The sequence below is a fragment of the Phyllostomus hastatus genome, unplaced genomic scaffold, assembly GCF_019186645.2.
Source record: "Phyllostomus hastatus isolate PE091 unplaced genomic scaffold, TTU_PhHast_1.1 phas_contig_524, whole genome shotgun sequence".
NCBI lineage: Eukaryota > Metazoa > Chordata > Mammalia > Chiroptera > Phyllostomidae > Phyllostomus > Phyllostomus hastatus.
Window position 1 is genome coordinate 12538872 of NW_025333900.1, and position 16787 is coordinate 12555658.

The window sequence follows — 16787 nt, forward strand, 5'->3', positions numbered from 1 at the left end:
AGCAAACAGCCATAGTTGTTTACATCCATGTGTTCTCATTATATAAAGAGTAGAAGCAGTGTCGCAGGTTCGATTCCCAGTCAGGGTACATGCCTGGGTTGCAGGCCATGACCCCCAGCAACCGCACATTGATGTTTCTCTCTCTCCCTTTCTCCCTCCCTGTCCTCTCTAAAAATAAAATAAATAAAAATCTTAAAAAAAAATTTAAGAGTAGAAGCTTGGTACGCAACACAGAATGATACACCTGGGATGCAGTGTGCTGCTTGTGGATGCAAGTTCTTATTCTTTAGTTATTCTTTAGATTAAACGTCCATTCCCCAGTGCAACCAATAAAACATGCTAATAGGAAGTACGTGGAAGACGCGCCATGGTCAGTAATGTTTTGGGAACACGGGTTTTCTTGACTGCAGGCCTTCTTAGAAACATGTCTGTTACTGCGCACTGTGACTCTCCAGGAGGGTCTTCCTGTGACTCAAGTGGTGAGGTACTTTAATATTTAAATTTAAAAATAAAGAAAAAATTTTAATGGAAAGAATCTATTCTAGAAGGAACTGAGAGGCAGCTCTTGGTAGGTTTAGGGTCATCCAGAAATCTGAAAATCTCAAACTTCCCCCATGCCTAAAAATCTTTCCCAGGACTACTAATATAATTTTGTGTCTCCTGGCTATTTGGTAGCATTTGTGAGTACACTAAAGATTTTAACTGGTTTTTCTAAAAGAGAAACTTTTTCATTAGAAACACATTTGACATACTTTTCAAAAAAGAGACATTGGGTGGAAAAAAAGGATTTCCAAATGTTGATTTATTTTTGTTTTTCAGGTCAAGACTGTATGACTATGTATGAACGACCCATTATTTAGATACCAGAACAAAAAGAACAAGCAAAGAATGTATAAGATACCTGATTTTTTTTTAATTTGAACAGAGATTAATTATACAAGTTTGTTAAGGAGAGTGGTAAAAATTGAATGTTACATATATGGAATCAGTACATCAAATTTTACTTAGGTAGCTGATAATTCTTATAACTAATTCTGCAGAAACCAAAACCAGTTATGCAGAAACCAGAGTAAAAAAATGCCCCTTTCTGAACCCCGGTATGATCAAACTGATTTCATATCTAGTTTATTGATAATATTCAGTTTTAGTTCTCTCTGTGCAAATAATACATGTGGTCATTAATGGCAGTTTGGTGAGATGAAATTGATTTCTCTTAGGAAAGTTCAACATAATAACCCAAATATTAAAAAGTTATTAAAGATTTACAGAGAGAAACCAGTACCTAGGGAACATAATTCACCCATGTGCTAACGGGGTTATGAGAGGTTTTGTTAAACATGAAATCACAAGGACAGTGACAGCATGGCATACTCAGCGCATTGCTTCATGTAGTGCATTCGTATGGCTCGTGTGGAGTTAGACTGTGTGTCCACAGTTCTAATGCATGGGCTTTAATGCACACAAATCCCGTCCAATTCTTTTAAAAAACAATTTAAACATCTTGTAAGACATGGAACTTGACACGTAAGGACAGTGTGTTTTAGTGTCCCAAACACTGGAGGATTAAGTGTGAAACACAGTGACGACCTCTTGTAAACAAGACTGCGTATAGTTCTGTTGTATGACCACAAAGAGCTCTCAAAACAACTCAATACTTCAGATTGAGACCGGCACATTTATTATTTGGCCAAAGAAAATTCAGGTGGCTTTCCTGGAGTTAAATGTACCCCAAGACATACACAAGGAATGAGTATAACTGTGGCACTAAAGAAACCCGCCACTACGTGGTACAAGCTAGTATGCACTGATGCTGCACCTTTTGCTAACACACTATGATTTGTTTGCTTCCCACCTCATGGGGCACAAGAAAACGTAACTCAAGACTATCTTGTTAGGACAGGACAAGTGATGACCCCAGTTTTAAACAGGGTTCTTCATTGAAGGAAAAGATAGAGCCATAAAAGTCAAATTAGCTGACTTCAAATGGTTTACATCCCAGGATGAATCAGGTTACACTGATTGAAGCCCAATTTAATTTAGGCAGTTTTTCAACCACAAGGATAAGGTCATTCTTAGTACATATTAATAATTAAACCAACATATACACAATTAGCAATATCCTATATAATATTAAATGTTTTAACAACTTGTTCTCGATTATTTTATATTTAGTTAATTTGTTGCTCTGTTTAAAAACAAAGCTCAACTTTATTCCACAATGTACTTTGTACTTCTAAGTGTTTTCTGTAATTATTTCATTGAAGCAGGTACAGTTCTCCAGATTCTAAGAGCCAAACTCAACTGTATCTTCTGTTATCTGCTTAAATTCATAATTGCCTCTGCCATCCATGTGCAGGTAGTACTGTGGGAGAGAAGGGGGGAAATCAATGACCACGAGAATTTCCTTCTTGTCAGGAATTTATGTAGAGATTATTACAACAATTAATCATTAGACATGATTATTTTTAAGCCACAAGAACTTTTAAAGTTTATATATAGAAATGCATACAGCTCTCCAAGACTAAATGAAGAAGTCTGCTCTTTTAAAAAATAGCAACAATATAACTCTGCTTGGAATATAGTACTTTCCCTTTTGAGAATTAAAATACTAGATTTCCTCACTATTTTAAAAGAACCAAATCTATAAGCATCCCACAAATTAGAATATTTCTATAACTCCATAACCAAGGATCTGATCTACCACAGGTCAAACGGAGTCAAATGCAAAGTCTATTCAAAGAGGCAGCCTCTAATACTCCCCTAATAATGCTTCCTAGATCAGCTTGGAGCCTAAGTAGAGGCTTTTCTGCTTTTGGAGTGGGCAGAGGAGGAAAAGAGCTATATACTGTGCCTATCTATCCCATCCTATGAAGATACTCGGGACAGTGGTGAATAAAGACTTCTGTTTAGTGGCTTTTCATCTACAGAAAGGACTTATGTTTTCCCGGTTTTATATTGTTATTTCAGAGCTATTCTAGCCTCTAACTTCACTGTTCTTCCTGTCACTCCTTTTTCACATGACCACTGGCCTGACGTGTATTTTGCTAGAGGTAAAACCCAAGTCCACTCACTGTCCTATGGCTGTTAGGCTTATGGACATCTAAAGAAAACACAGAGGTTTGCATATATTTTAAACTGCTTTGATTTCTGATTATTTGATTTTTCATCCAGCTCATGAAAATATGGGCAAATTATGCCCTAAGATAAAAAAAATTATCTTTAAAAGGCACACAGTCATACAGAATTTCACAACATTTTATTAAGTGCTTTCAGATAAGCTATCTCTTTGATCCTTGCGGTAACAATCTATGAGACACATAGACAAGGATCAATAACTTTATTATATGAAGGAAGCAATGGATGCCAGAAACAATGGTGTCTGAACCCAGGTCTTCTGACTTCAATCCCAAGCTCTTCATTTCATCATTTGTGCACTGTCATCTTAAACTACCGGCTCCTGAGGGCAAAGACAGCTCTCTGCATCCCTCACACACTTAGCCCAGTACATGGCACAAAAGGTGCTCAATCAGGTGTGTGCTTCATGGGACAAGATACCCTCATTCCAACTTTTCCCAAACCCTTTCTTTTACCTAAACTTTCTGTGTCATTTAGGAAGGAAAGAAAAGAAGGAAGGAAAGAGGGAAAGGGAAAAAAAAAGCAAAATGAATTAAACTAGGTTTATTTTTTAGGGTGTGATCATTTTACATTAAGAGCAGTAAAGAGCTGCCTGCTGTCCTGAGAATGGCACTGCTGAAATGGCAAGAGAAGTGAGCTGTCTGTGCCAGCGTGACACTCACTGTGGGATGCGTCTTTGTAAGTCACGTGACTGCCAATGAGGTCCACCTCACCACAGTGCAGTGATGAACACAGCTGACACGGCTCAGTTTCCTTAGAGTCCTGATCTCCACCAAAAATGCTCCTAGACATTTTGGGATCTAATCCTTCCTAAGACTCTCTCTCCTTCTGTCAATATCGGATGGTAACGAAAAGTTTACTTAGCCACAGTTGTGACAAAATTTGGCAAATTTTAGTCAGTCATTTATAAAACTGGAGAACCACCAACTAGTTCTCTAATATCTCTCATTTAAAACAAGGGATTGTTTATATATATGTAGCTTTTAAAATTGACAACTTCAATAATATTTAAGAGAATCCTATTCCATTTTATAAAACTGAATCACCCTTTTCCCTTAAGGTATATGTATATAAGGGAATATATACCAAAAAATCTAAAACCATAATCACCTGAATTCACATATTTAAATAAACTTTCACAGTATCATTCAGTGTAAGAAATACAAACCTCATGGTGCTTCCAAAGAGACTTCCTATGCGACACGGTGAAGAGGGTGATGCCAACCTAACACAGAGAAGATGACTGAGGGTTGTATCAACAGCACAGAGGACAAGTTAACCACTCTACATAGTTTAAGCTACTAAGATGATGGTCTTCAGTTGCCGTAGTTAAAAATCAATATCAGAGAAAAAATTATAACAGATGCCATATGTTTAAGGTAATAAAATGTATAAGCCATCAACCACATAATAAAAACTAATAGCTGCCAATAAAGTTCTTTAAGAGAAAAGAAACGTAACTGACCAGTACTAGCAATTGTGTGTTACTGTGTTTTGGGCAGAAAATAAATATCCTAGCACATTTTCTATTTATTGTGAAAAATATGTGAAAAAAAGTGTAAGAATGATAGAAATAGCAAAAGGGCAAAATCAGCAAAATTAAATCAATATAGTACCGTCTACAGTCAGTTTGTCTTTCAAATACAGAGTCAATAATCCTTTATTGGAAACCCATTTTGGGATGTATCTTGGAATTCGTATTTTGGAAAACCAGTATTTACCACCCCTCAGGCTTCTGGGGTAGAATTCTATAATTAAACACACAAATGCATCTACGGCAACACATGTGGACAATGACAATGAATAGATAAATTAAATATCTTTTGGTAGTTTAGGCCAGGTTTGGGTACCCAATGAGCTTACCAGAAAATAATGAAAAATCTTTCCATTTTAATAGCTTCATGGATTTTTAGACTTTGAATAGGCTTTTACAAATCTAAACTTCAGATTTTCAAAAAAAAAACACTAATATAATAACTAGATACAACTAGTTGCTCTGGATCCCTGGTTCTCACAACGGGAGGGTGGGGTGTGTGTGATTTTGTCTCTTAGGGACACCTGGCGATGTCTGCAGACATTTCTGATCGTTACGACTGCGAGTGCTACTGACATCTAACAGAGGTAGAGGCCAGAGGCGCTGCAGGATGCCCTGTGGTGCAGAGAATAGCCCCACAACTAGGAACTACCCAGCATGGAGGGTCAACACTGACAGGACTGAGAAATCCTGCCGTAGATCACTGTTTTCCAAAATTGATCTCTGAAGGCTAACAGAGACATGTGCTAGGTATCCAGGAGACTTCCATCACGAGTTCTAAATTTTATTGCCATTTGGCAATTTTTAAAAAATTGGCATTAAGTTTATTCTGGATCACTTCTATCATGAGCTTAAAGTGCCCAAGTTTGTATTTACACTTCATCGCTGTATGAAGTAATGACAAAGTAGTATCACTTAAAACTTTAAATGTGTCATAAATTTGGCTACTATGTGTAAAGGTTCTCAAATTGGTTAGAAACTGCATGACAAAATAAGTATATATTAAAGTTGTTAATACAACATACATTTCAACAGTACGATTATCTGATTTCTGAAAGCTCATTTCAGATATTTCTCGTCATAAATATACAATAATTGAATTAGATCTTGACTTAGTGAGGCATTCTTTATAACAGAATCACTAAAGTCAAAATACATAATAGGAGAACTGCATCTTCTGTGGGGCCTTAGAGCCCACAACGATATTTAAGGAAACCACATGATCAAAATGACCGGCAAAGAGCCCCGAAGCCACTGATCAAATAGAGACTGCATGGTTTATGTGCAAGAGAACAACAGTAATGTCTCTAAGACCTCTCAATCTGAAAATCTGTTTAGACAAATGTATAAAAAGTAAGAAATCACCAAAACTGACTCAAGAAAACTAATCATCCAAGAAACAAAATCAGGAGTTAGAATCTTCCTACATAGATGAATGTAGCAAATTCATTCTTTCATCAGAACGTCAGTGCTTCTCAAACTTGAATGTGCCCTTGAATCATCTGGAATTTTTGTTAAAACACAGACTCTGGTTTAGAAGGGTCTGCGATTCTGCATTTACAGCAAGCACATGGGATGTTGATGCTTCTGACCCATGACCACACTCGGACTGGCAGGAATTTGTGCTTTTGTGCAACACAAACTTTTATATTTATTATAAATTCCCAAAGAACAGTTACAAAATGCTACAAGACTCTGATATTTCATTCACTTATATAAAATCCTTTTGGATTTTGCTCAACATTTTTAGGAAAATTCAAGAAGATTATAGATGATAGTGACAATTCCTCACAGGGAAAAACAAAACAAAACTGAGACTACTGACTAATTAAAGAATGGAACCAGCCCTGGCTGGCATAGCTCAGTGGATTGAGCGCAGGCTGCGAACCAAAGTGTTGCAGGTTCAATTCCCAGTCAGGGTACATGCCTGGGTTGCAGGCCATGACCCCCAGCAACTGCACATTGATGTTTCTCTCTCTCTCTCTCTCTCTCTCTCCCCCTCCCTTCCCTCTCTAAAAATAAATAAATAAAATCTTAAAAAAAAAAAAAAAGGAAGGAATCATTCATGGGGTCATCCTTTAAAAAAAAAAAATGAATGGAACCAGTGCAGACAACTCGGAAAAAGCTGCTAGCCCAGGCCAGAGGAAAAAATGGATAAATTAAAGTTGCCATGTGATTATTGCTGAGCTTTCTTGATGAAAAGAACAAAACAAAACAACAAATAACATTTAGATAAAGTTAATGAAACAAATTAAGAAAATACCAGTTCATGAACTCTCAGAATAGGAAATGAGGTAAAGGGAAATAAATTTTAATATATTATTTTTTTATATCTAAGAGTTGGCTAAAGGGAATTATATACATAATAAATTTACTTTTTCTTTTTTTAAAAGACTTTATCTATTTTTAGACAGAGAGGAAGGGAAAAAGAAAGAAAGGGAGAGAAACATCAATGTGTGGTTGCCTCTGGTACACCCTGCAGGGGGGACCTGGCCCTCACCCCAGGCATGTGCCCTGACTGGAAATCAAACTGGCGACCCTTTGGTTCACAGGCCCGTGCTCAACCATTGAGCTTCACCAGCCAGAATAAATTTACTTTTTCTTTTACTCATATCTTTTATCAGTTTAAAATCTTTGCTAACATAAGATATCATCTGTTAATAGTAATTTTGTTACTTAATAACTTAGAATCTTCTCTTTGGACAGATATCTGGTTGGACACAGAATAAACCAGGAAGAGGGGCATGGACCCTCAACTTGACAACCTGCCCTGCTTACCTCTCGACAGTGACTGTAAATGTAGCCCTCCACGTCCACACTCACTGCACTTGTGCATTCATCCAAAATGGCAAACTGGGGTTTGTGATAAAATAATCTTGCCATCTAAAACATAAAAAATATTTTATATGATCACACTAATGCAGAACTTAACATATAATGTATTAGACAGAATTAACTTCAGTATAATGCAGAAGTTAATAAGCTAAAATAGATTTACTTAAGTATGCACTTGCAGTCTTATAAAGCATGAAAATTATTCTAATTAAAAAAATCTATTTCCCAGAAATAAAAACAATATAAATACACTGATTTGTTTTTACTGTCTTCCCAAACAAAGAGAGAAATGTAATGCAGGGGAAATATTGTTCATAGTAAAACAAAACTTTTAGGACTGTTATAAGGTAAAATTGAGTTTTAACCTAATATTAAAGAAAGTTCTCTACACAAGATTACAGGGTACTTATTTTAACCAAATCTTAGCATTCAGACATATTAATGACTGAGGTGCAAAAATGTATCTATCTTTAAATATTTTGTTGCTTAAGTAATGTCCATTAACATTAAGTTGCCAATTAATATTCCCATCATTTTTGAGCGCACCTGTTTATAGACTTGCTTGTTTCTTAAAGTCTTTGCTAATTTATAAGTAAAAATTAACATCAAGATTGTTACAGCTTTCATTTCTTTGACTAGCAAGAATGCTGGACATTTTCTAATGTTTACTTTCCATAAGTGGTTTATTTTCTGGGAATTATTTATTCTGATTCTTTGTCTAACAGATATTCCAATCTGTCACCTGCCCCTAACAATGATCTCCATGCTGCAAGACCAATGGGCACTTTTCTATCGTTACTCAATTTATCTTCTCTGCAAGATTCAACTCAGGTGACCATTCCCTCCTTCTTGACAAAGTGACAGTAAATAATCATGGTCTTAAGTTCCTTCCCACTTTTTAGACTGTTCTCTCAGTTTCTTTTCCAGTATTTTCTCTTCTACATAACCATTCAATGTTGGGGTTCCTCAGGCTACCTTCTAGGTCCTCTTCTCTTTTCCCTATTATTGTATCTCTCTAAGTGATCTCATCAAATCTCATGATTTCAAATATTACTTACATTTGTAAATCCCCAAAACGTATCTCTCGTTTATACTTCTAACGTCGACTGATATATAAAAATTCTTATTTGATCATTCAACTTGGCTATCTCACAGGACTCGTTAAACATCTAAAATTCATACAGATTTTGTAGATTTTCCCTTAAAATCCATTCATCCATCATCCCTGATATTCAACACTTCAGACAGCGACACTAGCAGACAGCTGCTCAAGCTAGAAAGCCAGGAGTCCTTCTTGACCTTTCCCGGTCCCTCTTCCCTCTCACCTCCCCATACCCCTCAATTTCCGTCTGCTTGAGAGGGTCCTGTTGCACACGTAGTCCACCCACTCTCCCCCATCTCCACAGTCATGCCCTTGGCCTGCAGCACAATTCTCTGCCTGCGTGGTCACAAAGAGGCTCCTACTTCCTCTTTTACTCTTCTCCCATCCATTCTCCTTGTCACCGAAGAGGGTCTCAGATATGTAAATCACAGGATTTCATTCTTCTGCTTAAAACCATTTAACAACTTCCCATTTCACTTAAAATAAAACTCCAATTCCCTACCATGGCCTATGAGGCCCCATGCAATCTTTCCCCTCCTCACTCTCTAAGCTCCACATTCTTGCCAACACCAACTCCTCTCGACGACCAGGATACAAGGTCTAGTCTCAGGCCTCAGAGGCTTAGTTAGCAGTGTCACTTTCCTTATGTTGCCAAGTCCTTACTTTGCTTCTCGCATCCTTCAAATTTTTGCTAAGGTCACCTCCTCAGGCAACCTACCCTGACCCCTCCCCATCAATCCAAGTGGGTCCCTTCCTAACATCTCTGCAACACTTCCTATACCGGGAATTAAACTGTGTGTTATCTGTTTCTTTGCTTCCCTAGGCTACAATATTCACAAACAGAAACCCCATTTTAATCAGTACTGTACACCCAACACTTTATATATGAAAACATTCACCTATCTGATAAATGACTAAAACATACAAAACAGATACCTTGGGGTTTATAGCTATTTGTATGGGGTGAGGAAGGGGAAACAGCAAGTACAGACACTATCTAGAAGTTCAGCTGTACAAAGGTATGGACCTTTGGTGAAGGCCAAGTTTGCTTTTTAGATTGGAATAACCTGAAAATTTCTTTTTGAAAGAGAAAGACTGGAGAAATTAAATATAGGGTGCATCTGTGCGTATCTATAAATGTCTGTATAACTGAAGGAAAGGGATGTGATAAAGTCAGAGGAGAAAGGATCCAAAAACACAAATGAAGACATTCAGCTTTTCCCAAGGCATAGCATGGCACACCCTCTATACGTAGTGCAAGTAGGGAGGTCAGAACAACCCAGCGCTAAGTTAATTAAGAGGAGTGGTTATTTGATGGTTTGCTGCAAATGCCCTTCTCTGTGTTCCCATGAACTCTCTGCATTCTTCATCACCACACTTACCACATTCTGTGGGAACATTCTCCTGTGTGTCTCTCCCCACTCTGCTGTCAGCTACTTGATGCCACAATAAAAGAAAATTGTAAAGTGACTAAGTACAGGATGGGACAAAAGTAGGTTTACAGCTGTGAGTATGCAAGTTTATTCCTGTATTATAATTTATTATTGTATTATTTTCCATACGAACAACTGTAAACCTAACCCCTGCCCTGCCCTTATAAACACCGCAATCATAATGCTGCCCGAGCTAATAAGCCACCCTACCAGCTTTAATTTTTATTAGCTGTCTTTGCTTGACAAACTACTTAATTGTACTACAGTTCAATTTCTTCCGTAAAATGGGGCATTCACAGTTCTTGTCTCACAGGACTTGTGGGAATTAAATGAGATAACCTGTGCAAAGTGTCTAGCATACTTTCTATCATCTATCAAGCACCCAGTAAAATGAGCCATCATGTCACTGAACTTCTCTTTTTTTTCTGTAAGAAGCAGGAGACGAGTTACTTTGCTGAGAGTGGTGGGGTAAGGTAATGGGGTAGAAAGCTTGAGGTTGGTAGTTTTTAAACAACTTTCATGAAACATGGGAGAGAAAGAGAGAGAGAGAAAATAAAGAAAAGTATTGCCAAGCCATGCTATGAGCACCTGCAAAACTGGACACCATAAAAGTGTGGGGGCACCAACCCCTATCAACCCATATCGTTCTGATCTTTTCAGCTGTGCTCAAAAGCCCATGCGCAGAAATGCCAAGGCAAACAACTGCTCTTAGGTTGAGGCTTAATAATATGAGGAAACAAAAAGTGAAAAGGGAAGTTAAGGGGAAGAGACCATTTGTTTATTCCTTAGGGAAATACCTCCTCCTGAATCCCTCCTATGCGCCAGGTCCCATGCAAGGCCCTGGATTACTAAATCTGTACTAGACAGGAAAGGAGGCAGTCAGAAGAGAACTGATCACTTACAAGAAAAGGGAGTGTCAATATTTGAGAACTCTCAAATAGTGAGTTTGAAGGAGCAGGATAGTTTGCAATTAGGTAAACGAAGAACTGTTATAATTACAAGGATTTAAAAAACACTAAGACTTTTATGACAGAGGTATCACTGGTAAGAGAGTTTGGGGCCTTTTTTATAATTTTATAAATGTTCAAACTTCTGTGTCATATAATTCACAATAAGAAAATACATTACTAAACAGTAAGAGCAAAAACAGTGAAGTGGGAAAGGTAACTCTCATTCAGAGAAATAAGATATACCAACTTATGATTTTAGGTGGAGCGACCCAGGCTGATGATGGCTGGGGCCAACTAGGTACAACAGAAGGATGTGTCACTTGACTTCAGGGGACAGTGAGAGACGAGAACCAGACCATGCACCTGCACGTTGAAGGCTATAGTATACTGGTGAGGAGCGAGAGTTCTGGCATCAGAATCACCTGCGCCTGACCTCAGTTCTGCCACTCAGTAGCTGTGTATCATTAGTAGGCTGCTTAAGCTCACCAAGTCTTTCCCTTGTCCATACCTTAGTTCACGGGGCTGTGGGGAATATTAAACAGGACCTGACACTGAAAATCGGCTTTTCCTCATTATCCCAGTGCACTTTCTTTGTAGCTGTAAGACTGCCTTGCATTACACAGCTAGTTGAGAATATTTGGATCTCCTAACTAGATTATAAGGGTAGACATTTGACTAATACTGAACTCTTTCAAAATTATATCATAATTAAATTAGACTTTTTACTGTTAAAATAATGGAATAGTAATTGTATTTCTCTATATTTACAATGGAGGAACTTTTATAATTTGTCACCAGAACTCCCTTTTATTCAATAGTTTTATTCTACTTCCTCAGATTCAAATCCTGACTCTCCTTACCCAAAGGTTTCTTTGGTTCATTTGTTTCACACAAACCTTTACTCTTACAAATTCACTATTTTTGGTGGTTAAACTTTTCAAGTGTGTTCTTCCTAAAAGTTGTAACTTTTATAACTTATTAATATAAATTGTTATAATTTATTAAAACTATCTTGTCTTCCCTCAACTTCTTACTTTGAAATGTTTTAACCCTACCAAAAAAAGTGAAACAGTAAAATGAACACACATACTCTTCACCCAACTTCATCAATATTAGTATTTGTTGCATTAGCCTTTCTCTGTCCCCACAAACCCTCTGAAAGTAGTAGAACAATATACTGTCTTTCAAACTTCACATTCAATTTTCCAAACACTGGTCCACACAGGACACGCGCACCCAGTCAATGGCTTGATCACGCAGCAGTGTCACGGGTGAGCCTTCTCCATTCCCCCCTCCCTTACTCTTTAATATTTCCCCTCACTCCCCTAGTCCTAGAGTTTCTTACCTTCAAGTAAAAACTGGCCCCTCAGTACCTTTATATCACATACATGGGGCTATGCACATTAATTTTTCTTTCTCTGAGTGTCCATAGTGTCCATTTATAAATCTTGACTACCCTTCCACTTTCTTTGAAGTCATAGTACCAGAATTTCAATGTTATTTTGACTTGCAGTTATTTTTATAGCCATTCTCTGAATTCGTTCAAGAAGTGTCCAATCACTTCAAATTCTCACTATTTCAGCCTAGTTTCCACTTTGAGAATAGCTGGCAGCTCTCTTTCCTTTTGTTCATCCTTCACTCTGAATCAATCTCTTATGAGAGCACTAGCCAAACAAATCATAATATTAGGTTGACATTAAGTTCATAGAGAATGGGTAGCATTTGGGGGAAAACAACATGCAAAAATCAGGGAGTAGAAGGCAATGAAAAGTTACAATATAACCTGAAGATAATGAATAAGCAATTTTGCAATTAGCTATTTTTTTCTGCTGTCTTTCCTTGGCTACAGTTTCCTTTAATTTCCACAAGATTAACATTCTGAAAAAAAAATTCCTCTAGACCTGCTCAAACTATAGTATGTACAGTTAGAAAATGACTCTTTAAAAATCATCCCTCTTAACAGAGAACTCAAAGTATCATTCTTGATATATAGTGTTTTATAGCCATGTTTGATTAGGGGTAAGTTTAGTCAATCATAAAATTAAAACAGTTCCTTCCCAACACTTTTTTAGAGTAGGAAAATTTTAAAACTCTAAACAATTTTAGGTAGTAGATAACTGAGCCCTGAAACAAGGATGCATACAACGTTAGAGGGAAAGGGCAAGAACAGAATAAAGAATAAAATGATAATAAAATTATGGTTCATCATCTCTAATATCTCCAACTACTTGACAGAGAATAGCCTGAGTAAGACAAAGAGATGTCTACAGGAAAAGATATTGAGTAAGATCTCATAACCCAACCAGAATTACCATATGTCCCCAGGACCAATATGGTACAAAGTTTCCTCAACTTTTAAAAAAAATGGATGAATGATATATAATTGGATCTAAAGCTTTTCCTTTCACAGGAAAATTCAAAATTCAGAATTCCAAATTTGCATGCAAAGTTACTCTGAAACACCTTTACTATCACTTAAACTAATCTATAACATTGCTCATTAAACAGATTAAAATAAAAATGTGTGCCTTGATTAATCAACCAGTTACATTACTACAAAATGTTATCAGAGTATACTCACTGCCATTCTTTGCTTCTCTCCACCACTGAGAACATCCATCCAATCCTGAACACTGTCCCAGCCTCCTTCACGTTCAAGGATATGACCCAACTGGACATTATCCAAATACTCCTTGAGTACCTTTCAGCAAAATGATTAAGGGTGAAATCAAGCTTAATATAAACCAACATTCTCTATCTTGCTTTATTTTTTAAAATAAATTGCTATAATTCTGTTGCCAATATCACTTAAAGAGGAACACTTCACAAAAGAATATGGAATGAAGAAAGCCCTTAAACCCTATACGTCCTGGCTATATTAACTTTGACAAAATGTATCTAGCAACTTAGTAAGAATAATACTGTTGTACATAATTAAATGACAAGGGCAGTGAGAAAACAAACAACTGCAAAGACAAGGTTAAACACTCAAGAAGTCATATTTAAGCAAAGTGGTTAACATCTTACCTCAACTTGGAAATTATAATTAATGTCAATGATTTAGAAGGCTTTACAGATTAGGATAAACTACCTGGTATTAAAAATACTTTACTGATTAAGAAAAAGTATCTGAAACACAGTATTTTCAGCAGGTCTAGGACATAAACATTTACTTACTAGGTCAGATATCCCCTTCCTTTTCTGATCTTCTCTTCCATCTGGGTATATCACTTGGTCTCGAAGTGTTCCAAGGGTCATATAAGGTCTCTGACAATAGTTAGAGCAAAAATTATTAGAAGCGAATTTTTAAACAATAAAAATATCTTTAAATCAAAAATTACAAAATAACTCAAGCAAGGTCTTACCTGAGGAACATAAAATAACTTTCCTCTCTCAGGTTTAGTGAGACGTCCTCCAAAAAGAGGCCATAACTATAAGAGGAAAGAGGTGGGGAGGAGCAGTTGTAAATTTCACCATGTAGTAGATCATATGGCAAAAGAAAACTGCAAAATGTTGAGGCCAAGTTGTACTTACTTCACCAAGAACACGGAAAAGTGAACTCTTTCCACAGCCATTTGGACCACAGATTAGAACATTGGCCCCAGATTGAACCTGAAAGAAAGTTATGAATTAATGGATAATTTAAATAGATTTAATTAAACTAAAATTAATTAATTAGAGTAAATTTATGCACAATAAGTTATTACATTTCCTTATTAGAGTTCATTTGTTCTTTGCTAATGATAAGCTTTGATAAGTTTTGTCTATAAATGTGATGTTAGGTAGAAGCAGTGAAGGGAACTTTATCTTGTTTACTTTCAAATTTTACTCACTTTTTTAAATTTAAAAATCATTACTGATATTATCAACTTAATCTCAATCAGAATACAAAAAGCTAAAACTTAAAAATTTGAGAATTCTTAAAACAACAAATATGTATGTATATGCAGTTTTTAATTTTATTTTTCAATTACCATATGGTTAATTTCAGGTGTATAACATAGTAGTTAGACAACCATATACTTTACAATGTGATTGCCCCTGCCTATTGATATTTCCACCTGGCACTACCCACAGTTATTACAATATTATTGATTATAATTCTATGCTATAAATCTTTTTTTTTTAAGATTTTATTTATTTATTTATTTTTAGAGAGGGAAGGGAGGGGGAGAGAGAGAGAGAGAGAGAGAGAGAGAAACATCCATGTGCGGTTGCTGGGGGTTATGGCCTGCAACCCAGGAATGTACCCTGGCTGGGAATCGAACCTGGGACACTTTGGTTCCCAGCCCACACTCAATCCACTGAGCTATGCCAGCCAGGGCTTAAATCTTTTTTTTAAATGGAATCATACTATATGTGTTCTAGTTACTATTTGACAATATATCATATATATTCTTCCAGGTCAGTATATTCAGATTCCTCTCATTCTTTTCTTTGAATGCTTACAGTGCATTCCACAGTAAGGATGCACCATAATTTATTTAAATATTCCCCTTTTGTCAAATATTTAGGTTGTCTGCATTTTGTTTTGTTCTCTTACGTAACAGTATGATGAACCTGCATGACAGTGCGTAAATTCATGCACTAATAAGGAATGTTTCTATAATTCAGATGCTCAGAAATAAGTGTTGGATCGAAGTGTATATGAACTACAAATATTTACAAGTGCCACCAAATTGTTCTGCCACAACATGAAGTTAAAGGAGAAAATGTAAAAAAGACCAGTTAAGTTCTTAAGCTTACAGTTTTGTAAGTGTTAACCCTGTAAAGACTGAAAAAATTTGGCTCATAATCCAGCTTACACATTATACAGCAATGTACACAGCAGGAAAGAAGACAACAAAGAAACATGAGTCACCCGAAGTGTGGAACTTACCTTAGACAATTTATAACTGTTGAGCCTATTTTTAATTCAATGAATATTTATTAAATGCTCAGTGTCAGTCTCTATTCTAGGCAATGGAGCTACATTAGTTAAAAAAAGAGAGAGACCAAAATCCCTCAAAACAAACAAAAAAAACTCCAAACCCTCTCCTTACCAGTCTGCATTCTAGTGGGAGAGACTTAAGATTAAGACACACAGAAATGAGCTAATTAAATGTTAGAAAATAAGTTCTATGGAGAAAAAAACGATCAGAGTAAAGAAACCTGGGAGTGGTAGAGGAGGCTGCATTTTAAGGGGACCAGGCCAGACAACTGGACAAAAGTTGAAAGAAGTAATGAATTAGGAATTTATCTGGAGAAGATTGTTTCACCCTCAACCCTGCCACAAAAAGCTGATTAAGAGGCACTGAGGCAGGAATGTACCTGTTCTAGTCAAAAAGCAAAAGGGAGGCTGATCTGGCTGAAGAAAAATGAGCAGGAGAGAACAGTAGTAGGAAATGAGTGAGGACAGGTGAGAGGTGGGGGTCTGGGTAGTGGCAGGCAAATCCTACAAGGCATATGAAGACACTGAAAGGATTTTTGAAAGTTTTTGCTGTCATGAAATGAAGAATTATTTGCATTATTCAAAATAGCAAAAAAATGACTCAAGAGAATGAACTGATAAGCAAAATGTGACATAAACATACAATGGAATATTATTTAGCCTTAATAAAATTCTAAAACATGCTATAACCTGAATGAACCCCGAAGACATGCTAAGTAAATAAGTCAGACATAAAAGGATCAATACTGTATAATTCCACTTACATGAAGTACCTAGAGTAGTCCTACTCATAGAGACAGAAAATAGAACAAAGATTACCAGGGCCTGGGGCGAGGAGGAAAATGAGCAGTTACTGATTAGCAGGCAC

General features: G+C 36.6%; 1 protein-coding gene across 2 annotated transcripts in view; it reads right to left on the reverse strand.

The window, feature by feature from the left end:
• Window positions 1–784: 784 nt before the first annotated feature.
• The window catches only part of ABCD3 (ATP binding cassette subfamily D member 3), a 76906-nt gene continuing 60903 nt past the window's right edge, over window positions 785–16787 (reverse strand). For both annotated transcript variants that reach the window (XM_045847100.1, XM_045847099.1), the window contains exons 17-23: window positions 14524–14601; window positions 14355–14420; window positions 14167–14256; window positions 13571–13690; window positions 7448–7552; window positions 4304–4360; window positions 785–2362 (exon numbers count right to left, since the gene is read on the reverse strand). In XM_045847100.1, coding sequence (XP_045703056.1) covers window positions 2285–2362; window positions 4304–4360; window positions 7448–7552; window positions 13571–13690; window positions 14167–14256; window positions 14355–14420; window positions 14524–14601 — 594 coding nt within the window. In that variant the 3' untranslated portion in view covers window positions 785–2284. The remainder of the gene's footprint in view (window positions 2363–4303; window positions 4361–7447; window positions 7553–13570; window positions 13691–14166; window positions 14257–14354; window positions 14421–14523; window positions 14602–16787) is intronic.